General features: G+C 45.9%; 1 protein-coding gene across 1 annotated transcript in view; it reads right to left on the bottom strand.

The window, feature by feature from the left end:
- The window catches only part of RGS9 (regulator of G protein signaling 9), a 74,804-nt gene that overhangs the window by 48,836 nt on the left and 6,260 nt on the right, over positions 1 to 19,708 (bottom strand). The window contains exons 2-5 of the mRNA XM_060271975.1: positions 18,060 to 18,156; positions 9,661 to 9,711; positions 8,739 to 8,845; positions 2,594 to 2,645 (exon numbers count right to left, since the gene is read on the bottom strand). Coding sequence (XP_060127958.1) covers positions 2,594 to 2,645; positions 8,739 to 8,845; positions 9,661 to 9,711; positions 18,060 to 18,156 — 307 coding nt within the window. The remainder of the gene's footprint in view (positions 1 to 2,593; positions 2,646 to 8,738; positions 8,846 to 9,660; positions 9,712 to 18,059; positions 18,157 to 19,708) is intronic.

Raw genomic sequence — 19,708 nt, 5'->3', positions numbered from 1 at the left:
CTGGAGGTCTTATTGAAGCTCTTTGAACTAAATATCTAACTATGGAAATTATTTCTCCTAACTAGGCAGTGTGTCCATAAAAGCTAGCAATTTAAGCAGTGTACAATTAACACAGGTAGAGGGTAATGAATACAGCACAATTGTAGGTTTGGCTAATACCAACATGATTGGAAAAGCAACGGCAGTTTCATTTCAACATAAAATTGGTGCCATGCATGAGGAAATGTTCTGAAGGTGTGTTTCGGTTTGTTCGATTTGTGTGGTGTTTTTATAGTGCTATTCTTATTTTCCCGCTGTGATTTCAAACCTTATGCTCTGGTTAAAGCCAGTTTGCTAATTTCTGGTGTGTCAGCTACATATTCATGCGGCAATGAGGTGCAGAGGAGGGCGAGTTAAGGTGCCAAATTAACACATTTCTAATAACACATTCCACAAAACAAATTAAGCTGGAGAAGTTTAGTCCAACCCTGTAGCACGTTTATGCAAAAGTAAGGGCCGCATCCAATCAAGCTATATGCAAAACGGACCAAGTGAAGAGAACGGACCTCAGTTTCAAATGCATTTCAATGGGTCTACTCTGAGTAAACTAATAGCTAAACCAAAGTCCAGTCGACTTTGTCCCATGTAAGGGTGTATCAGACTGTGGAATATTTCTTTAATAAAACATGAACTTATTCTTTATTTAAGGCTTAAAGTGAGGAACAAAATCCACATACATTCTCTAAAAAGCAAAAGAAACAGATGGCCCAACTTGCACATGCAATCAATGTATCTTGGCTTTTGTATGGATTGGCTTAACATGTCATTTCAATCTTTCTTTTCTGAGTGCCTGGAGGTGGTTGGAGGATGGATGGCGGCTAACAGATTGAGGTTGAATCCTGACAAGACAGAAGTACTGTTTGTGGGGGACAGGAGGAGGGCAGGTGTGGTGGACTCCCTGGTCCTGAACGGGGTAACTGTGCCCCTGAAGGACCAGGTGCGCAGCCTGGGAGTCATTCTGGACTCACAGCTGTCCATAGAGGTGCAGTCAATTCTGTGACCAGGGCAGCTGCTTATCAGCTCCATCTGGTACGCAGGCTGAGACCCTACCTGCCTGCAGACTGTCTGGCCAGAGTGGTTCATGCTCTAGTGATCTCTCGCTTGGACTACTGCAATGCGCTCTACGTGGGGCTACCTTTGAAGGTGACTCGGAAACTACAACTAATCCAGAATGCGGCAGCTAGACTGGTGACTGGGAGCAGCCGCCGAGACCACATAACACTGGTCTTGAAAGATCTACATTGGCTCCCAGTACGTTTCCGAGCACAGTTCAAAGTGTCGGTGCTGACCTTTAAAGCCCTAAATGGCCTCGTTCCAGTATACCTGAAGGAGCGTCTCCACCCCCATCATTCTGCCCGGACACTGAGGTCTAGTACCGAGGGCCTTCTGGCAGTTCCCTCATTGCGAGAAGCCAAGTTGCAGGGAACCAGGCAGAGGGCCTTTTCGGTGGTGGCACCCGCCCTGTGGAACGCCCTCCCATCAGATGTCAAAGAGGAAAACAGCTACCAGATTTTTAGAAGACAACTGAAGACAGTCCTGTTTAGGGAGGCTTTTAATGTTTAATAGATTATTTTATTTCATTTTTCTGTTGGAAGCCGCCCAGAGTGGCTGGGGAAACCCAGCCAGATGGGCAGGGTATAAATAATAATAATAATAATAATAATAATAATAATAATAATAATAATAATAATAATTGGTAGTTTCAGCACTGCCAGAATTGCACGAGGAACTGCTTCACATTGCAACTTGCCATGAATCTATGTAAAGCATCTATGAATGAGGCTTTAGTTTCAGGAACCTGCCACCACCCCACTGACCAGGCCTAAGGCAATTAAAGATGTTCAGAATGATCAACTGACAGAACTTTCACCTGTACTGTTACACTCCAAACTACAGGTGGAAGATTGTAAATTCAAATGCTCCTCTGTGCTAAAAACCCCCTACCTGTGTATAGCTAGCATGTCAGGGAGAAGGGATTCTGGCCTAGCTTTCTCGAGGCCAGCTTTCAATATGGATGGATTGCCTTCGTATGAAGGGGTGCTTAAACATGTGAACATCCCATGCGTACCTTGAAGTACTAGAGTCCTAGGAAGGGTCCTGCCGCATCATATATCTGAATGTTTTCTAAATCATTTTTTTAAATGACAGTTGAAACAAGAGTGTAAGTAGGTACCCTCCTCTTCAAAGTGAAGCACCTCAGTTTTCAAACGTAATCCATTCCGGAAGACCGTTCGGGTTTTGAAACGTTCGAAAACCAAGGACTCAACAGCCGACAGCTAGGCCTCAGGATCTTGCACTCAACGGAAGCCACGTGGCATGTTCGACTTCCGAGGTGTGTTCAAAAACCGAAGCATTTACTTCCGGGTTTACGGCGTTTGAAAACAGAAATTTTCATCAACGGAGATGTTCGGTACCTTTCCCAGAACTGATTAGTTTCTACAAACACCATCTTTGGAGTTCATACAAACACCTACTCCATCTTTTCCTCCAAGTGCACATGATCTACACCTTTAAGATTTCACTAAAAAGGCAGGGTGATCTTAATATAGCTTACCATAGTCGGTATCATCTGCTGCCCACTGCTGGGTCGGCCAAAAATACGGTGTCTGTAAGAAAGAACACAAAAACTAAGACCCAGGTTATCAATTGATTCTTTAACTAAATTCTTCTATATCATTCTACCAGCTGGCATGTGACTGGCAGCCCTGCATATTTTTAATGTTTTTGTAAATGTATGTTCTCAGCTATTTTATATACATTCTGAAAGAGGCCTGGAGAACAGAAGAATCTTTTTTTAAAAAAAAAGGGCAGGGAAAGGCAAGCCCCCAATCCTTGGGGTTTGGGGGTTATTTGTTTTGTTTCTGTTATTGCTTTTTATATGTATTTTGTGTTTTTATCATGTTTTTAGGCTCTGAACCACCCTAATATTTGCAAACGAAGGGTGGTTATACAAATATTAACAACAACACTTGGAATAGTAACATCCACTGGATGTTGCAGCTGCAGCTCTCTCCCTATGTGAACACCACATAGGGAGTGGCCCCTTCCCACTTTCTGGTCCAAATAGATAACATCCCAAACTAGGGATGTAAGAAGGCATTGGTTTCCATTCCGACCCATATTTGTCACATGCAGCGCTGTTTCCATTCCACTGCATTTCAGCCTTCCGTAAAACCATGCCATTCGGTCACATTGTCTGCTGTAGCGAAATTTTGCACAATTAACCATGTAATTATCATGTTATTCCACACCATTCCTTTCAATGCAAAGGAAACGCAATGCAATAGGGGAGAGTTATCCATTGGGGACTAACGGCTGCAGACTGAAAATAACAACAACAGTGAATGCAAATCAAATTCGCCGAATTGACGTCTGTCCAGGAAATGTGATGGTTAAGTGAACACCAACGATTTCCACTCCACCTTCCACCAGAATTTTCCAACATCTCTACACCCTTCCTGTGTGTGTATGTGAGAGAGACAGAGGGGGGGAAATGGGAGGATACCGTGTCACTACATTGCCATTGCTTCCCCTTCGCCTGGATTGTTGCCAGCTTCCCAGGCCACTGCAGCCAGGCCCACCGGTCTCTGACAGATTCTGTCAGGGAGTTAAAAATGAGAGCTTTTGTGTACTGTTGCTGACAAATTCAGTGAGGAGAAGTACAGATGGGGTGGAGTGGAGAATAAAGAGAAGCAGAAGAAAACGGGAACTGGAAGAAGTAAAAGGGAGCAACCGAGGACCCAGTAAGATGGGGAAAGAGGAAGTAACTGAGATAGGGGTAGAGAGAGAAAAGAGCGAGCATCAGACCCGTACGGGTGCGAGTCCCAAATGTACACTTGCCCTGGGCCTAGGAGGGCAAAGCCAGCCAGGGGGTCTGCAAGGAACCGGGTGCTTTTTTGTTTGTTTATAACTTTATTCTAAAACAACTCCTGCCCAGGGCCTCAGACAAGTTCTGCTTGTCCCTGGTGAGCACTATGGTGCGAAGGGAGAGAGGGGAAAAGAGGTAAAAAGGGGTGGGCAAGCAGACATGTTGGATGAGTGGCAGAAATGGGGGTGCAAATACAAGGGTGCTATGCGGAAAGATTTATAATTTATTTAGGAGACCACTGTAAACAAATGAAAACACTGGAGGATTCTAATAAGACTTGTAATGTAACAAAGACTATGGACAATATGGAGACATATAAAATATGGATGATGAACTTTATAACGCAGTTGGAAATGTTGACAATGGGACCCAGGGAGGGGATGGTGGGGAGTCTGGAGATCCAGAGAAATCTCTAAACGTGAACATGTATTTGGTATTGTTATAACTTTACACTTGCAAAATAAAAATAAAAAATTATTTCAAAACGGAAAAAGCAAGAGTGCTATGGGATGCCGACTTTTGTTGGTAAAATGAGAAAGAGGCAAGGATGGGTGCAGAGACCGGAGGCTGCAGGGTTAAAAGAGGAGGTGAGTGAGGCCTGTAGTGGTGCAGAAAGGGAGACCTAGATTGAGAAAGGGAGATCAGCAATAAATTCATTTAAAGGGGGATCCACTGAAGCAAATTGCAATAAAAAATGTTGTTCCGTGGCTAAGTGCTGGGGCCTTGCCGAGTTAGCAAAAACTGCCCTCAGAGTTCAGCAGCGCCAGGAAAGGGACCCAGCAAAGAAGAGGATAATTTTCCTTGTGTGTATTTTTAGGTTGCTGAACCCCTGAGGGGAGGAACCTGTCATACCTATTCTTTGTAAAGTGACATGTACACAGATCATGGTATAAAAATAATGAACAGTAAAATTACAGCCGCAGCCCTTCCTCTACAGCAGCATTTCTCAACCGCTGTTCTGCGGCACACTAGTGTGCCGCGAGACGCTGGCTGGTATGCCGTGACATGCGGCGACGAGAAGGGCGATTTACATTGTCACGTGCCTGGCGGCCGCCAATATACACCACTGACCCGCCGGAAAGCAATATTTCTCCTCCTCTTTCCCAAAGCTCAGTGCAAACGAGCCTGGCAGCCGCCAATACACAGCACTGACCCGCCGGACGGCTTGTGAAGCCTTATTACAGGAGATTGCAACCAACACAGCAATTGGCAAGTGTTTCTTACAGTCATAATTATAGTCAATATAGGGCGGCACAGAGTTAATTTTTTAAACTTTTTTAATGGTGGTGTGCCTCGTGATTTTTTTCACGGAACAAGTGTGCCGTGGCCCAAAAAAGGTTGAGAAACACTGCTCTACAGCACCCCTACACAGTTATTTGCGTTGCACACCTGCTAACATTAAAACAGTCTAGTTAAAACATTTTAAAAAGCTAAATGTAGCGCGATGAAGCCACTACAAAGTCTTCCAAATAAGGATATCTTTCAACGTTTCCGAAAGGCTGGCAAAGAAGGACCCAGGTGAAAGATAAGGCAAAGTCACAGATTGAAAGGACTGTTAAAAGCTTCTTGGAGTTAAGAGTGAGCAGGAATGAGTTGCCAAAGGCTTTAAAGAAGTCTTAAAGTCTGTGGCCCCACTTCACCCATCCTATTAAACCATCGGTAAAATAAAAGCACCAGGGACCCAGGTGGCGCTGTGGGTTAAACCACAGAGTCTAGGGCTTGCTGATCAGAAGGTCGGCGGTTCGAATCCCTGCAACGGGGTGAGCTCCCGTTGCTCGGCCCCAGCTCCTGCCCACCTAGCAGTTTGAAAGCACATCAAAGTGCAAGTAGATAAATAGGGACTACTCCAGCGGGAAGGTAAATGGCGTTTCCGTGCGCTGCTCTGGTTCGCCAGAAGCACCTTTGTCATGCTGGCCACATGACCCAGAAACTGTCTGCAGACAAACGCCGCCTCCCTCGGCCTATAGAGTGAGATGAGCGCCGCAACCCCAGAGTCGGACACGACTGGACCTGATGGTCAGGGGCGCCTTTACCTTAAAATAAAAGCATCGCTTAACGTGAACAGGTGGATGTTGCTTGAAAGTTCCACGTGCTACAGCACTAGGGAAGAATCAAGTAATACTCTGGCTTTTCATTACATCCGAACCCAGGCTTGTTGTTCCCCTTCAAATGAACCGCAGTCCGAAGCCAAGGTTTGCTTCTGGCTTACCACTCATGGTTTGGTGAAAACAAGTCCCGGTTCAGAAAAGATGCCAAACCAGACTATGACTCATAGTGTAGCAGGGGCCCAAAGGGCCACAATTAAGGTGATAATGTAAATCCTTATAAATCTTGGAATACGCTAATATTAGAAGAGTTATGGTAACCTGTTGCTTTAAAGAACCTGATGATTTAGCAAGAAGCTGTCCCTACTGGGATACAAGGTCAGCTAATACGCAAATCACAAAGATACAGCTCACAAGCTAAGAACATAATTTGATACATGGTACACGTAACACAGGTTCCCAACATGCATACTAACTCACAATGTAACAGATCACGGTGAGAATCAAAGTTTAGTTAGCGATGCTTATTGCGCTTGCGTATTAAATATGAAATGAGGTAATGATGAATATTAAATATACAATGATGTAATGATTTATGTGATTGGTTAAATCAAAATCCTTTGTCTGAAATGTTATAAATTCCTCTACCCCACATTGGGCAGGGTTGCAGTTTTGCGAAAAGATTAGACTGTAACCTTATTGCTTTGCAATAAACATAAAGGTAAAGGTAAAGGAACCCCTGACTATTAGGTCCAGTCGTGACCGACTCTGGGGTTGCGCGCTCATTTCGCATTATTGGCCGAGGGATCCGGCGTATAGCTTCCAGGTCATGTGGCCAGCATGACAAAGCCACTTCTGGCCAACCAGAGCAGCGCACGGAAACGCCGTTTACCTTCCCGCTGTAGTGGTACCTATTTATCTACTTGCACTTTGACGAGCTTTCGAACTGCTAGGTTGGCAGGAGCTGGGACCGAGCAACGGGAGCTCACCCTATCACAGGGATTCGAACTGCTGACCTTCTGATCAGCAAGCCCTAGGCTCAGTGGTTTAACCCACAGCGCCACCTGGGTCCCTGCATAATGGACTCCTAACTCCTCTTGTCTCTGAGTCTTATTGGCCTAACTCAGAAGATAAGCCAGGCATCCCCAAACTGCGGCCCTCCAGATGTTTTGGCCTACAACTCCCATGATCCCTAGCTAACAAGACCAGTGGTCGGGGAAGATGGGAATTGTAGTCCAAAACATCTGGAGGGCCAGAGTTTGGGGATGCCTGAGATAAGCCATTTTTTGGCTTGCAACAATAGGAGCCAACTCCTATGGGCCAAGGTCCCTTTGCACACACACACCCCATAAAATATTTGGGGGCGGACACCCCTCAAAGTTGATGGGCATTGCCATTCAAATGGTGTGCACGTTTTGTAATTGATTGTGTGGGGTGGGTCTTACCTCCCCCCCCCCATTTTATTTACGTTGGCACTCCTGCTTTGGCATATTTCTTCCGTAGAGTGGCAGCAGTCGGAGTGGGGTAAGAGCTAAGTGCCCACGATTTCAACAACATGAACTTTCACACTTAACCACAGTTAATTCTATCTATGGTTTGTTGCAAGGGTGGGGAATCTCAGGCCCAGAGGCCGAGTGTGGCCTTCCAGGCCACATGCAACAGTCTCTCCCCCCAGGGCACACCCCTTCCTCCTAGGCCACTCCCCTCACTGGGGATCAAGTGTTTTGAACCGGGGTAAGTCCTTGCTAGGATGGAGAGTCCGGTTTTTGCATGGCTGGAGCACTGCTGACTGTACAAATGTAAAGCAGGCACCCCCAAACTGCGGCCCTCCAGATGTTTTGGCCTACAACTCCCATGATCCCTAGCTAACAGGACCAGAGGTCGGGGAAGATGGGAATTGTAGTCCAAAACATCTGGAGGGCCAGAGTTTGGGGATGCCTGAGATAAGCCATTTTTTGGCTTGCAACAATAGGAGCCAACTCCTATGGGCCAAGGTCCCTTTGCACACACACACCCCATAAAATATTTGGGGGCGGACACCCCTCAAAGTTGATGGGCATTGCCATTCAAATGGTGTGCACGTTTTGTAATTGATTGTGTGGGGTGGGTCTTACCTCCCCCCCCCCCATTTTATTTACGTTGGCACTCCTGCTTTGGCATATTTCTTCCGTAGAGTGGCAGCAGTCGGAGTGGGGTAAGAGCTAAGTGCCCACGATTTCAACAACATGAACTTTCACACTTAACCACAGTTAATTCTATCTATGGTTTGTTGCAAGGGTGGGGAATCTCAGGCCCAGAGGCCGAGTGTGGCCTTCCAGGCCACATGCAACAGTCTCTCCCCCCAGGGCACACCCCTTCCTCCTAGGCCACTCCCCTCACTGGGGATCAAGTGTTTTGAACCGGGGTAAGTCCTTGCTAGGATGGAGAGTCCGGTTTTTGCATGGCTGGAGCACTGCTAACTGTACAAATGTAAAGCAGGCACCCCCAAACTGCGGCCCTCCAGATGTTTTGGCCTACAACTCCCATGATCCCTAGCTAACAGGACCAGTGGTCAGGGATGATGGGAATTGTAGTCCAAAACATCTGGAGGGCCAAAGTTTGGGTCCCTCTGCAGCTTGAGTCCCGGCTCCTCTGGGTTGCATCCCCAGTGCAGTTTTCTGTGAAGCAATGTGAACCTTGAGTTGAAAAAGGTTTTAACCTGATATGTGAATGAGGTTTATGTGAAAAGTCTAAAAGACCTTAGCAGGATTCCATTTCTTCTGCTTGTGGCTCACTGCTCTGCTCACCTGAAACCTGTAGAGGCTGCTGTCTGGTCTGAGAATCAGATTCTTCGGATCCTGAAGAGGATAGATGTAGCCGTACCTGATAATCATACTTCCCAAACTGAGTGCCTCTAAAAAAGAAATATATCAGCGGCCTTCACTGGCACACACAGAGCACAGCCAAACATGCAGAAACAACCAGCTATTAAAAAGACAAGAATTCAAATACAGTGGTACCTTGGTTCTCAAACTTAATCCGTTCCAGAAGTCTGTTCCAAAACCAAAGCGTTCCAAAACCAAGGCGTGCTTTCCCATAGAAAGTAATGCAAAACGGAATAATCCGTTCCAGACTTTTAAAAACAACCCCTAAAGCAGCCATTTAACATGAATTTTACTATCTAACGAGACCATCGATCCATAAAATGAAAGCAATAATCAATGTAAATAGATTGTAGATGATAAAAATTAAAAGTATTATTTCTTTCTTCACTGCGCTGATGATAGTCATTGTTTGGATGGGGGGCTTTAATCCATTTCCGCAGTCACACAATCAATCAATCAATCAATCAATCAATAGCTGAATTGGGTTCCACACAGTCACAAAAACGAATGAACCGAAAAAGCCACAAAAACAAAAACGCAAAATAAATAGCAAAAACAAAAGTGCCAAACTTAATCCGTTCCAAAAATCTGTTTGACCTCCAAAATGTTCGAATACCAAGGTGCAGGCGCCCCAGAAACAATAGCCGACAGCCGCATCGGACGTTTGGCTTCCGAAAAACGTTGGAAAACCGGAACATTTACCGTACTTCCGGGTTTTCGGTGTTTGAGAACCAAGGCGTTTGAGAACCAAGGTACCACTGTACTGTAGTGTGGAGGAAAGAAGAGGAAAAGGATGGGGAGGAACCTTGGCCAAACGCCACCTGTGTTTCCCGCCAAAACTTACCTTCGTCGGTAATCTGAAGGCGCTGCATAAGCCACTGCAGCATATCGGAACCTGGAAAGCAAGGGCAAGAGCAGACGGTGTAAATAATCAGAATAACAAAATTTCACATTCTGACCTCTGTGACCTGCTTACAGGAACAGCCTCTCACCTGGAAAGCTCCCCCCCCCAATGGGAAATGCAGATCCAGACCTGCAGCTCCCACCCTCAGCCGCTACAAGAGACTCGTCAGACTGGAAATGGGTAACAGTCCCCCCCACCCAAGGAGGTTTCAAACATAGTTTGAAAAAGTGACAGTCACTTATACACATGTACGCTCGTCCCACTTTGACTTCTCTTTGTATTTGATATTTTATTGATTTGTTTCAGAAGGGCAAACATTTGTCCATAGCAAGGCTGTGTCATTTGTTGTTGTTTAGTCGTTCAGTCGTGTCCGACCCTTCGTGACCCCATGGACCATAGCACGCCAGGCACTCCTGTCTTGCACTGCCTCCCGCAGTTTGTGTCATAGCAAAGCGTAAAAAGAGGGAGGGAGGGCGGGAGATCCGGCGAAGGGCGCGAGAGGGCGATCCCCCAGCCACGCCACGGTTCAAGTTTTGCCACAGCCATGCCTCCCACCAGTGCTGATTGGACAGCAGCCGGATGGTGTCGGCCTCTGCCCCCAGCTGGATCACTGCGGGGCCCAAGGCTCGCCAGCAACACCGCCCACCGAAAAGGTAAGCAGACAAGCTTGACACACAAGGGACAGTAAGGAAAGAGAAAAATCAAAATCAAAGCTTGGCCACCCATTTCCTACACCAGATGTTCCTATGATGACCAGCTGACACAGTTCTGGGGAAGGAGGTACTTGATGGAACTTTGCATTCAGCAAAGTTGATGAAACGACACGGGCTTCCTATTTCCCACACAGAAGAGTCCATGGAGTGTGCTGTGGTTCACAACTCTCCCCGTCTCCTAGCCAGTGATCTTCTACTTGCTATGCCAATAAGGACCAGAATAATTATTGGCAACCATGTGCACAGCGTTTGAAACTCCCACTGTTCTAGGCGCATTTTGCAACAGGGGATTTCGTTAATGCAAGCTGTTTCTGAGCTCTGGGCGCAGTAATGCGCCCAAGATTTCAGATTAAAACTGCCACTGCTGGAAGAAAAGGAGGACCTTTTACTGCCTCCCCACTTCCAGCTACTCTCTGAAGGCTGGAGAAGGGACCCTCATAAGAATATTAGAGGGGTGGGCAAGGGAAGCATGGCTTTGTTTTTTTTTTGCAGTCTTTAGATGAGGACTAGATCATGTGAAAAATGAACACAGGACTTTAGCTGCACTTCATTCATTTTCAGTTTTATATTCTTGTTATTAAGAAGCGTGCCTAAACACTCCATTGCAGCACCCATAACCTAGGTTTAAGGTTAGCTCCTAGCTTTCATATTTCAGTTTCTAACACTGTATGCGCAGTTTCTGAGTCACAGGCTGGTTGGTCATACGTTTTTTAATGACACGTTGTTGTTGTTGTTGTTTTTTAAAAAAATAGCAGGATGAATAAATATTTGAGTTTACCAGTACATCCCTTTCTCCGATGAGCATTCAAAATCATTTGTGTCATTTTTAACTGACTTGAAAATGTGGAGAACTAAACTTAAGGGGTTGGGGGTGCAATGGAAACACAGAGAATCTGAAGTTGAAAGTTAGCTATCTGGGAACAAAGCTGTTTTAGGGCAGTAAACTATTCTGGTTCATTTGGTTAAAAACATCAGAGGTTGCATGGAAGTCTTAGCAATACAGCAACCAAGGTGAGAGGGGTGGGATGACAGGAGATGCTCTGCTCTTGTGATGTTACACTTTCTGTTCAACTTCTAAAAGCCGGAGGATGAAATAACTGCCTTCTCATCCTCTCACCAACTCCTTCATAGCAAATGGGCTGACGGGAGTTTTAGACCAAAACATCTGGAGGGCACCAGGTTGGGGAAAATTGGTCTATTTTTTTATTTAAAAAATACACTTCAGGAGCTAATATTATGACTCTAATGATCTAAATCCCTCTGCTTTCTAAAAGCTCATATTCCTGCCAGTTCTCGATGCATATGTTTTACTGCATATTTTCGTGAAAGAGGGAGAGTATTCAGATTTGCCACTGAAAGGCTAAATCATAATCCAGCGTCAGGGGAAACGGAATTGTGTTCTCTCGACAAGGTGACTCATTGGGAACCTTATTATTTCCTGCGCGAAAGAGAAAGGGCAAGCGAGCCAGGAGCTGTGCAATTCAATTAAAGGTTTGTAAATTAAAATGGAACACAAAGAGAGATGTCAGATTTCAGAGGCCAGAGCTTGTAACTTGGGGAGCAAAAAAAAAAAAGGACGCATGGAACCAGTATGAAAGGACTCATTACCATCTTCAATAGAGATATGTTTGGTGAGCTGTAGGGGAATTGATTGTGTGGAGGAAATTTGATAAATAAGCCACAGAATGCTTCATTTCAAAGGCATTAAAAATATATATACTGGTACATAGATACATACAGAAAAAATATAGTATCAACCAGTTGGAGTCGGGAGAAGAGTTTAATACATATCATGAATGAATCTGGCATTAAGCCACCCCTGTTTCTGCCACCGATCTTTGTACTCTGCACGGTAAAAGGTAAAGGTAAAGGGACCCCTGACCATTAGGTCCAGTCGTGACCGACTCTGGGGTTGCGGCGCTCATCTCGCTTTACTGACCGAGGGAGCCGGCGTAGAGCTTCCAGGTCATGTGGCCAGCATGACAAAGCCGCTTCTGGCGAACCAGAGCAGCGCACGGAAATGCCGTTTACCTTCCCGCCGGAGCAGTACCTATTTATCTACTTGCACTGACATGCTTTCAAACTGCTAGGTTGGCAGGAGCTGGGACCAAGCAATGGGAGCTCACCCCGTCGCGGGGAATTGAACCGCCAACTTCTGATCAGCAAGCCCTAGGCTCTGTGGTTTAACCCACAGCGCCACCCGCGTCCCAGGTGGTAGGAAAGGTTAAAACTAGAAGTTTTAAATAGGGCAAGGCTTCAGGAATGCACTCCGTCCCTGAGCATGTCCTAATCTTCATCTCCAAATGCCTCCCCAATGCAGATTAAAAATGTTAACCTTTCCTGACATTGCGCTGATCACTTGAGACTTTTGCCAAGCAGCCAGGAGCTCTTATCCCTACTATCTGCTTCCTGAAATAGATGAAATTAAAAGATTAGCCTGTAACTCAGACCTGTGCTAGGCAACCCAGCTTGCACCTGTTCTTCTCCCTTAAAGAGGCGGTGCTTATTTTCTGTATCCTGGGGAAATGATCATCCAACCCTAGCAGGATGTGAGTGGAGCTGTTCCTTTTTATTCCAGGCAAAACTGTGGCCTTACATCTCTAAAGTTCATACAGTTGTAGCCAATGCTGTTGCTCAGCTGCGTTTATTCATCGCTTACTCTGTAAAGTACCTCGAAGCGGCTTATAATGATAAAAAACACATATACAGTGTGTAATTTAAAATGCATCAAAATGATATAAAACATTATTGACTAAAAATGCTCATCCTGCAATAACATAAAAGGGGGGAATCTTGCTGTCAGAGGGTCGTCGTGGCTACTCTAGAGTAACTCCGCTTGAGTCCAGTTTGTCTTCAAAGACGTTTATTGTGCTAATTATTTACAGTGTAGAGACAGCTTAAAAGCACGACCTCTCATCCCAAACCAGAATCCGGCAATGGCGTACGTCTGTTCCTACGCCAGCAAAGTAATCTGGGCACCCCAAAACGCCGCCCCCTTGACCTGTGTTTCTGGCGCCGGAAGGAGCGATGCCCTTTCAGTTTCCTCCCTCAGCAGTCAGTTCCCTGGCTCTGCCGTATTCCCAAGCGTCTGCCTGCCTCCCTCCGCCTCCGAGCTTTCCCACTGTCCTTCACTCTGATTTCTCTCCCTCTCCGAGTCTCCTCCTCCCCCTCTGGCTGCTTCAGAACCACTGGTGCTCTCTGTACTTGATGAGGTGGACGTTAGGATGATGGGGGCTGGCTCCCTGTAGGGAGTCCCCCTTACACTTACCCTAAGAGCCAACTTCTTGGGTGAACAGGAATATATTTACCTGATAATGATGGTGCCAGGGGCAACACTTACATTCAACTATCGGAGAGCCACCAGTGAAAAGGCCCGTTCCTGTGTTGCCACCCTCCAGACCTCCCTCAGTGGGGCACATCAAGTAGGGAGTCGGATGACAAACATGGAGTCTGAGTAGATTCATGCAGGGAGTGGCGGATCCTAAGGTATTAGGGTTCTGATCCTCAAAGTGGTTTAAAGCTCAAAAACAACACTTTCAATTGAGTCTGGGAGCTGATCAGCAGCCAGTGCAGCTATGCTAAAAACGGAGCTATATGCTCAGACCTCCTACCTCTGATCAACCATCTGGCCAACAAACTCTGCACTAGCTGCAGCTTCTGAAGAATCTTCAAAGGCAGCCCCTTGTGCAATGCACTGCAGCAATAAGGTTTCCTTCATTGCATATCTTTAGATGCCATTCTAGGTCTGTATAGTTAAAGCTATGGTTTTCCCAGTAGTGATGTATGGAAGTGAGAGCTGGACCAGAAAGAAGGCTGATCGCCAAAGAATTGATGCTTTTGAATTATGGTGCTGGAGGAGACTCTTGAAAGTCCCATGGACTGCAAGAAGATCAAACCTATCCATTCTGAAGGTAATCAGCCCTGAGTGCTCACTGGAAGGACAGATCCTGAAGCCGAGGCTCCAAGACTTTGGCCACCTCATGAGAAGAGAAGACTCCCTGGAAAAGACCCTGATGTTGGGAAATATGGAGGGCACAAGGAGAAGGGGACGAGAGAGGATGAGATGGTTGGACAGTGTTCTCGAAGCTACGAACATGAGTCTGACCAAACTGCGGGAGGCAGTGCAAGACAGGAGTGCCTGGCGTGCTCTGGTCCATGGGGTCATGAAGAGTCGGACATGACTAAACAACTAAACAAGAACAACAGATGCTACTCTTCTCCCAGGCCTTTGACCAATGAAACTATGGCCTTTAAAACTGTGGGGTATTGTTTTTGTTTTAAACTATGATATGCAATTTTGGATCTTTATTTTGCAAACTGCCCTTTGGTGGTCGGTTGAAGAGCAGCATAGAAACTTAGTTAATAACAATAAGAAATCATTTTTCAGTTATTCCCCCCTCTACCCTGCACACACACAGGGCCGACTCTAAGGCCGCCGGGCCGCCAGGGGGGCCAGAGAAAGGCAGCTATGATTTAAAAATAGAAAGTACCCCATATTCCTGTTGCCTCAGTCAAAGACAAGACTGATTTTATACTGTTATAGGAGATGTTAAAAGTTCGGTGAATGTTGATATTCTCATGTGAATGCTGACTACAGCCTTTCTCAACCTTGGGTCCCCAGATGTTTTTGGCCTACAACTCCCATCATCCCTGATTACTGGTCCGGTGAGCTAGGGGTCATGGGAGTTGTAGGCCAAAAACATCTGGGGACCCAAGGTTGAGAAACACTGAATGGATTGGATTCTATTTGTTTAATATGCAAACTGCCCTGGAATTTTTTTAACCACAGGGCAGCATACAAATATATCAAACAAACAAATAAACAAATAATGTCCTGGTTCACATGACACAGCTAGTCAAACTATGGTGTACCAAGACTGCACTGATATGCAGTCAAATAACGCTCAAGGCAGTTAGCAACAATAATAGCAATACCAATAATATTGCTATCAGCAATATTAGGAAGGGAAAACAAAGCAAATGAAACAGCGATAAACTCAATATAAATACCAATCTAAACGAGTTTAAACAAATTTAGCATTCAGCTTGTAGCCAGAGCGTAGTCTTGGAAAATTTCACAGAACTGTTTTCCCCGACCTCACGGCAACTTTTCGTACACACCTTGTACCGAAGTTAAAAATCAACTTCACTCTTTTGAATAAGTCAACAATTGTTCCGGGTGAGTCCATGCTCATTTGGCAAACTCACTAAAACAGGTTCCTACAGGGCTGCTGTTTCTTCACCGAGAGACTGAGCCTATGCCTTTAAATATTCTAAGACACAATGACAGAATGCAGCTGTTGCACATGACCCACTCCCCTCCTCTGTCTGTTGTGGAGCAAAATTAAAATCTGCTGGCCATAGCAATCGTCAGATTGGCAAAGAAACAGTGTGGGACAGGCAGGGGTTGTGCTTTCTCTCTGTGCCTTGGAACATTTAGGGAACAATCTGTGGGTTAAGAGCTGGTCTCCTGAACTTATTGGAATATTACCAGGGAACGGTGGAACTCGTCATACAATCAGAGCCCGAGTAGTCCTAGCTAAAAAGAAACGAACAAGTTCTGTTTTCTTCTGTGAATCTACCCCTTGGACTGAGCTTTTAAGCACATTTGCTTGGTTCTGGTTTTCCACTGAATTCAACTACAATGTACTTGGCGATGTTCTGCAGTTTAGTTTCTTCATTAGAAAGATCACACCAATGCTCCTCGTAACAGGGGCAGGTTGACCCCTGCCAAGGATGCAGGCCCAATGGGCGCAGAATAATAATAATAATAATAATAATAATAATAATAATAATAATAATAATAATAATAATATATTTATACCCCGCCCATCTGGCTGGGTTTCCCCATCCGCTCTGGGCGGCTTCCTACAGAAAAATAAAACACAATAATCTATTAAACATTAAAAGCCTCCCTGAAGAGGGCTGCCTTCAGATGTCTTCTAAAAGTCTGGTAGCTGTTTTCCTCTTTGACATCTGTTGGGAGGGCGTTCCACAGGGCAGGCGCCACCACCGAGAAGGCCCTCTGCCTAGTTCCCTGCAACTTGGCTTCTTGCAACGAGGGAACCGCCAGAAGGCCCTCGGTGCTGGACCTCAGTGTCCAGGCAGAATGATGGAGGTGGAGACGCTCCTTCAGGTATACTGGACCGAGGCCATTTAGGGCTTTAAAGGTCAGCACCAACACTTTGAATTGTGCTCGGAAACGTACTGGAAGCCAATGTAAATCTTTCAAGACCGGTGTTATGTGGTCTCGGCGGCCGCTCCCAGTCACCAGTCTAGCTGCCGCATTCTGGATTAGTTGTAGTTTCCGAGTCACCTTCAAAGGTAGCCCCACGTAGAGCACATTGCAGTAGTCCAAGCGGGAGATAATTAGAGCATGCACCACTCTGGCTAGACAGTCTGCAGGCAGGTAGGGTCTCAGCCTGCGTACCAGATGGAGCTGATAAGCAGCTGCCCTGGACACAGAATTGACCTGTGCCTCCATGGACAGCTGTGAGTCCAAATGACCCCCAGGCTGCACACCTGGTCCTTCAGGGGCACAGTTACCCCATTCAGAACCAGGGAATCCTCCACACCTGCCCGTCTCCTGTCCCCCACGAACAGTACTTCTGTCTTGTCAGGATTCAACCTCAATCTCTCCACTCTTGGCTTGGAGTGGCTAGGATTTTGCCCGCCCATCTACCCGAGTGCTCGCTGGGCCACTCTTCCACTGCTCTGGGTGAGGTACTAATCTCTTCTGGGCGCCTCGGCAGAGAAACACAAGGGATGGGGGCAGGCACAAATACAGCTCCTTGCCAAGGGAGCCTAGGTACGCCTCTACCTCATAAAGGCACAAAGGAACTACTGTACTGTGAACCATAACTTCCCCTTCCAGTTCTACCTGCTAATTTCAACTGACTTCCAGGACACCTTTGTCTTCAGCGAAGAGGGTTTGGTACATATAGCAAGGGCAAAATGGTAGTAAAGTATTTACAACATGCTCTGGAGCTTGCTTGCTTTTTTTCCCTTTTTTAAATAATCCACAAGGAGGTGCTTAGAGTATGTTTGCAGGGTTGCCTTGAGTGAACATAGCTGGCAGGCACCAGAGTACAATTGTTGTTGCAGCACACTCAATAGACAGTAATGACAGGCTCGCAACTTCAAAGCACCACCGCTACCTGCCTATTTCCGATTCAGTGTGTTCTGAGGGAAGGAATGCTGTAATTTACAGGCATAGGAGTAGGTTGGATATTTTGCTCCCTTTTCTGTGATCCCGGGACAGCACAAACATTCCTTATCATAAATTGTCTTCTTTTGCGGTGTCAGGATGGCAATCTCCTTGCAGCTGAAGGACTGTGACTGTCCTCCCAGCACCAGAAAAGTAATTTTGATTGTTGGATTATTTAAAACATAATAATAATAATAATAATAATAATAATAATAATAATAATAATTTATTTATACCCCGCCCATCTGGCTAGGTTTCCCCAGCCACTCTGGGAGGCTTCCAACAGAAATATCAGAATACACTAATTTCTTAAAGATTAAAAGCTTCCCTAAACAGGGCTGCCTTCAGATGTCCTCTAAAAGTCTGGTAGGGGGTAAATGGCTTTTGTTGCACTTTGTGGCTGCTGCTGTCAGACCTACCAGTCATTGCATGCGGGATGTCGACGACCGTGACCTTCTGAGCGTGCATTTTGATGCCAGAACTTGGCTCCTGCATCTCCACCAACAGAACCTCCAGCTGCAAATTGGACCAGGCGCATGTTAAGAAAAACAAGGGGGAATGTGTCGAGCATGCAAAACAAAATCAAGAGAGTCAAGAAGTTTGATTGGCCTCACTTTCTCTTCCGATATCCCATCAATTTCATAGCTATTCCACTGGTGTTATTGTATTACAGAAAAACCAAATGTGTATTTCATGTGTCCCATGATGCTTGTTGTTGCATTTGGTGGTCAAAGCGTTCCAGTGACAGCTACTACTCATAATACACATACTTCTCACTAGGAATGCATTACATTAGTGGTCAGGCACTCTTACCTGCCAGAGCTCATCCTGCTCTCCTGCTTCCCATTCCCACCCCACATTTCCCAATGGGATTATGATGTTCTTGGGGAAGATAGAGAACAGCAGGGAAGAGGAGAGGAGGAAATAGGGAAGAACTGGGTTGCTCAGGTATTCCTTGAAATTCCGGCCTCAAAGTCCATTGCTAGGCCCGGCTGAGATTCATCAACACACTTAAAAACTTTACTGAGGTTTTTTGTTTGTTTTTTACTATTCAACTTGAGCAACCCAACAGGTTTGGGAGCCAATCAGGTGGGTGGCTGCCCATCCCTAATCAACAAGAGACAAATAAACAAAGCTGGCAGAAATTAAGAATCTAGGTGGCTGCAAAAGGCACAGACACAAGGCAAAGCAAAAGGAGAAAGCTTAAGGCAATGGTAGCCAACATGGTGCCAATATAAACGTTGTTCAACGCCCATCAGTCCCTCCAGCATGGCCAAAGTTCTGGGATTATGGGATTATGGGAGTTGTGGTCCAACAGCACCTGAGTGGTTAGCTACCCTTGGCCTAAGGTTTTCCAACACTAGACCGTGGGGGGGAGAAGAAAAGGAGTATTGGCCACATTCACACGCTGACCAAACGAGCTGACCACTTGCCCATGCGGACCAAGACAACTGCAACCTCCGTTGACATTGACTACAAAGGAGAACTGTGCGTCAGTCAGGAGCTCTTGCTGTTAACATATGTCCCTGGAAAGCAAACGGCAGCCACAGGTATGAGGAACAGAAAGGGGACTCAAATGGAAGTGTGGTGGGGAGGAGGAGGAGGAGACAGGGCACCTGAGAGCAGGAGCCAGAATGTTGCTCGACTTGTTCTGGCAAAGCACACAGTAGACAAGGCAGGCTGATCTGTTGCTGGTACTGAAGGTGTGCTGAGTTATAAAATGGTGCCACCATGTGACTCATGACTTACAGGTCACACACCTGTATTTGCTCTTTTCCTTCTTCCTAGCAGAAGGGAGGGGAAAATAAAAGGGCATCTGCCTGTTGGTCCAACCTGATGCAAGACAAAAGGTGGGGGTAAAAGAACTCTACACCTGACAATATATTCATAAGAGATCATAGGGCCTGGCCTAGCTCAGTGTGGGGAGTTGAAGCACATGCGGGATGGAATAAGGACTTCTGCCTCTTGCCTTGTTGTTCTGTATTAAAATAAAGCAGCTGTTGTATGCAGGCAGGAGCTGGAGTAACTGCAGGAACATTCAGCCTCTGCAAGAAAGGGGCAAATACGC

This window comes from Zootoca vivipara, chromosome 2 (assembly GCF_963506605.1).
Source record: "Zootoca vivipara chromosome 2, rZooViv1.1, whole genome shotgun sequence".
Lineage (NCBI taxonomy): Eukaryota > Metazoa > Chordata > Lepidosauria > Squamata > Lacertidae > Zootoca > Zootoca vivipara.
Note: the sequence above shows the minus strand (reverse complement) of the source record. Positions and strands in the feature narration are given on the sequence as shown.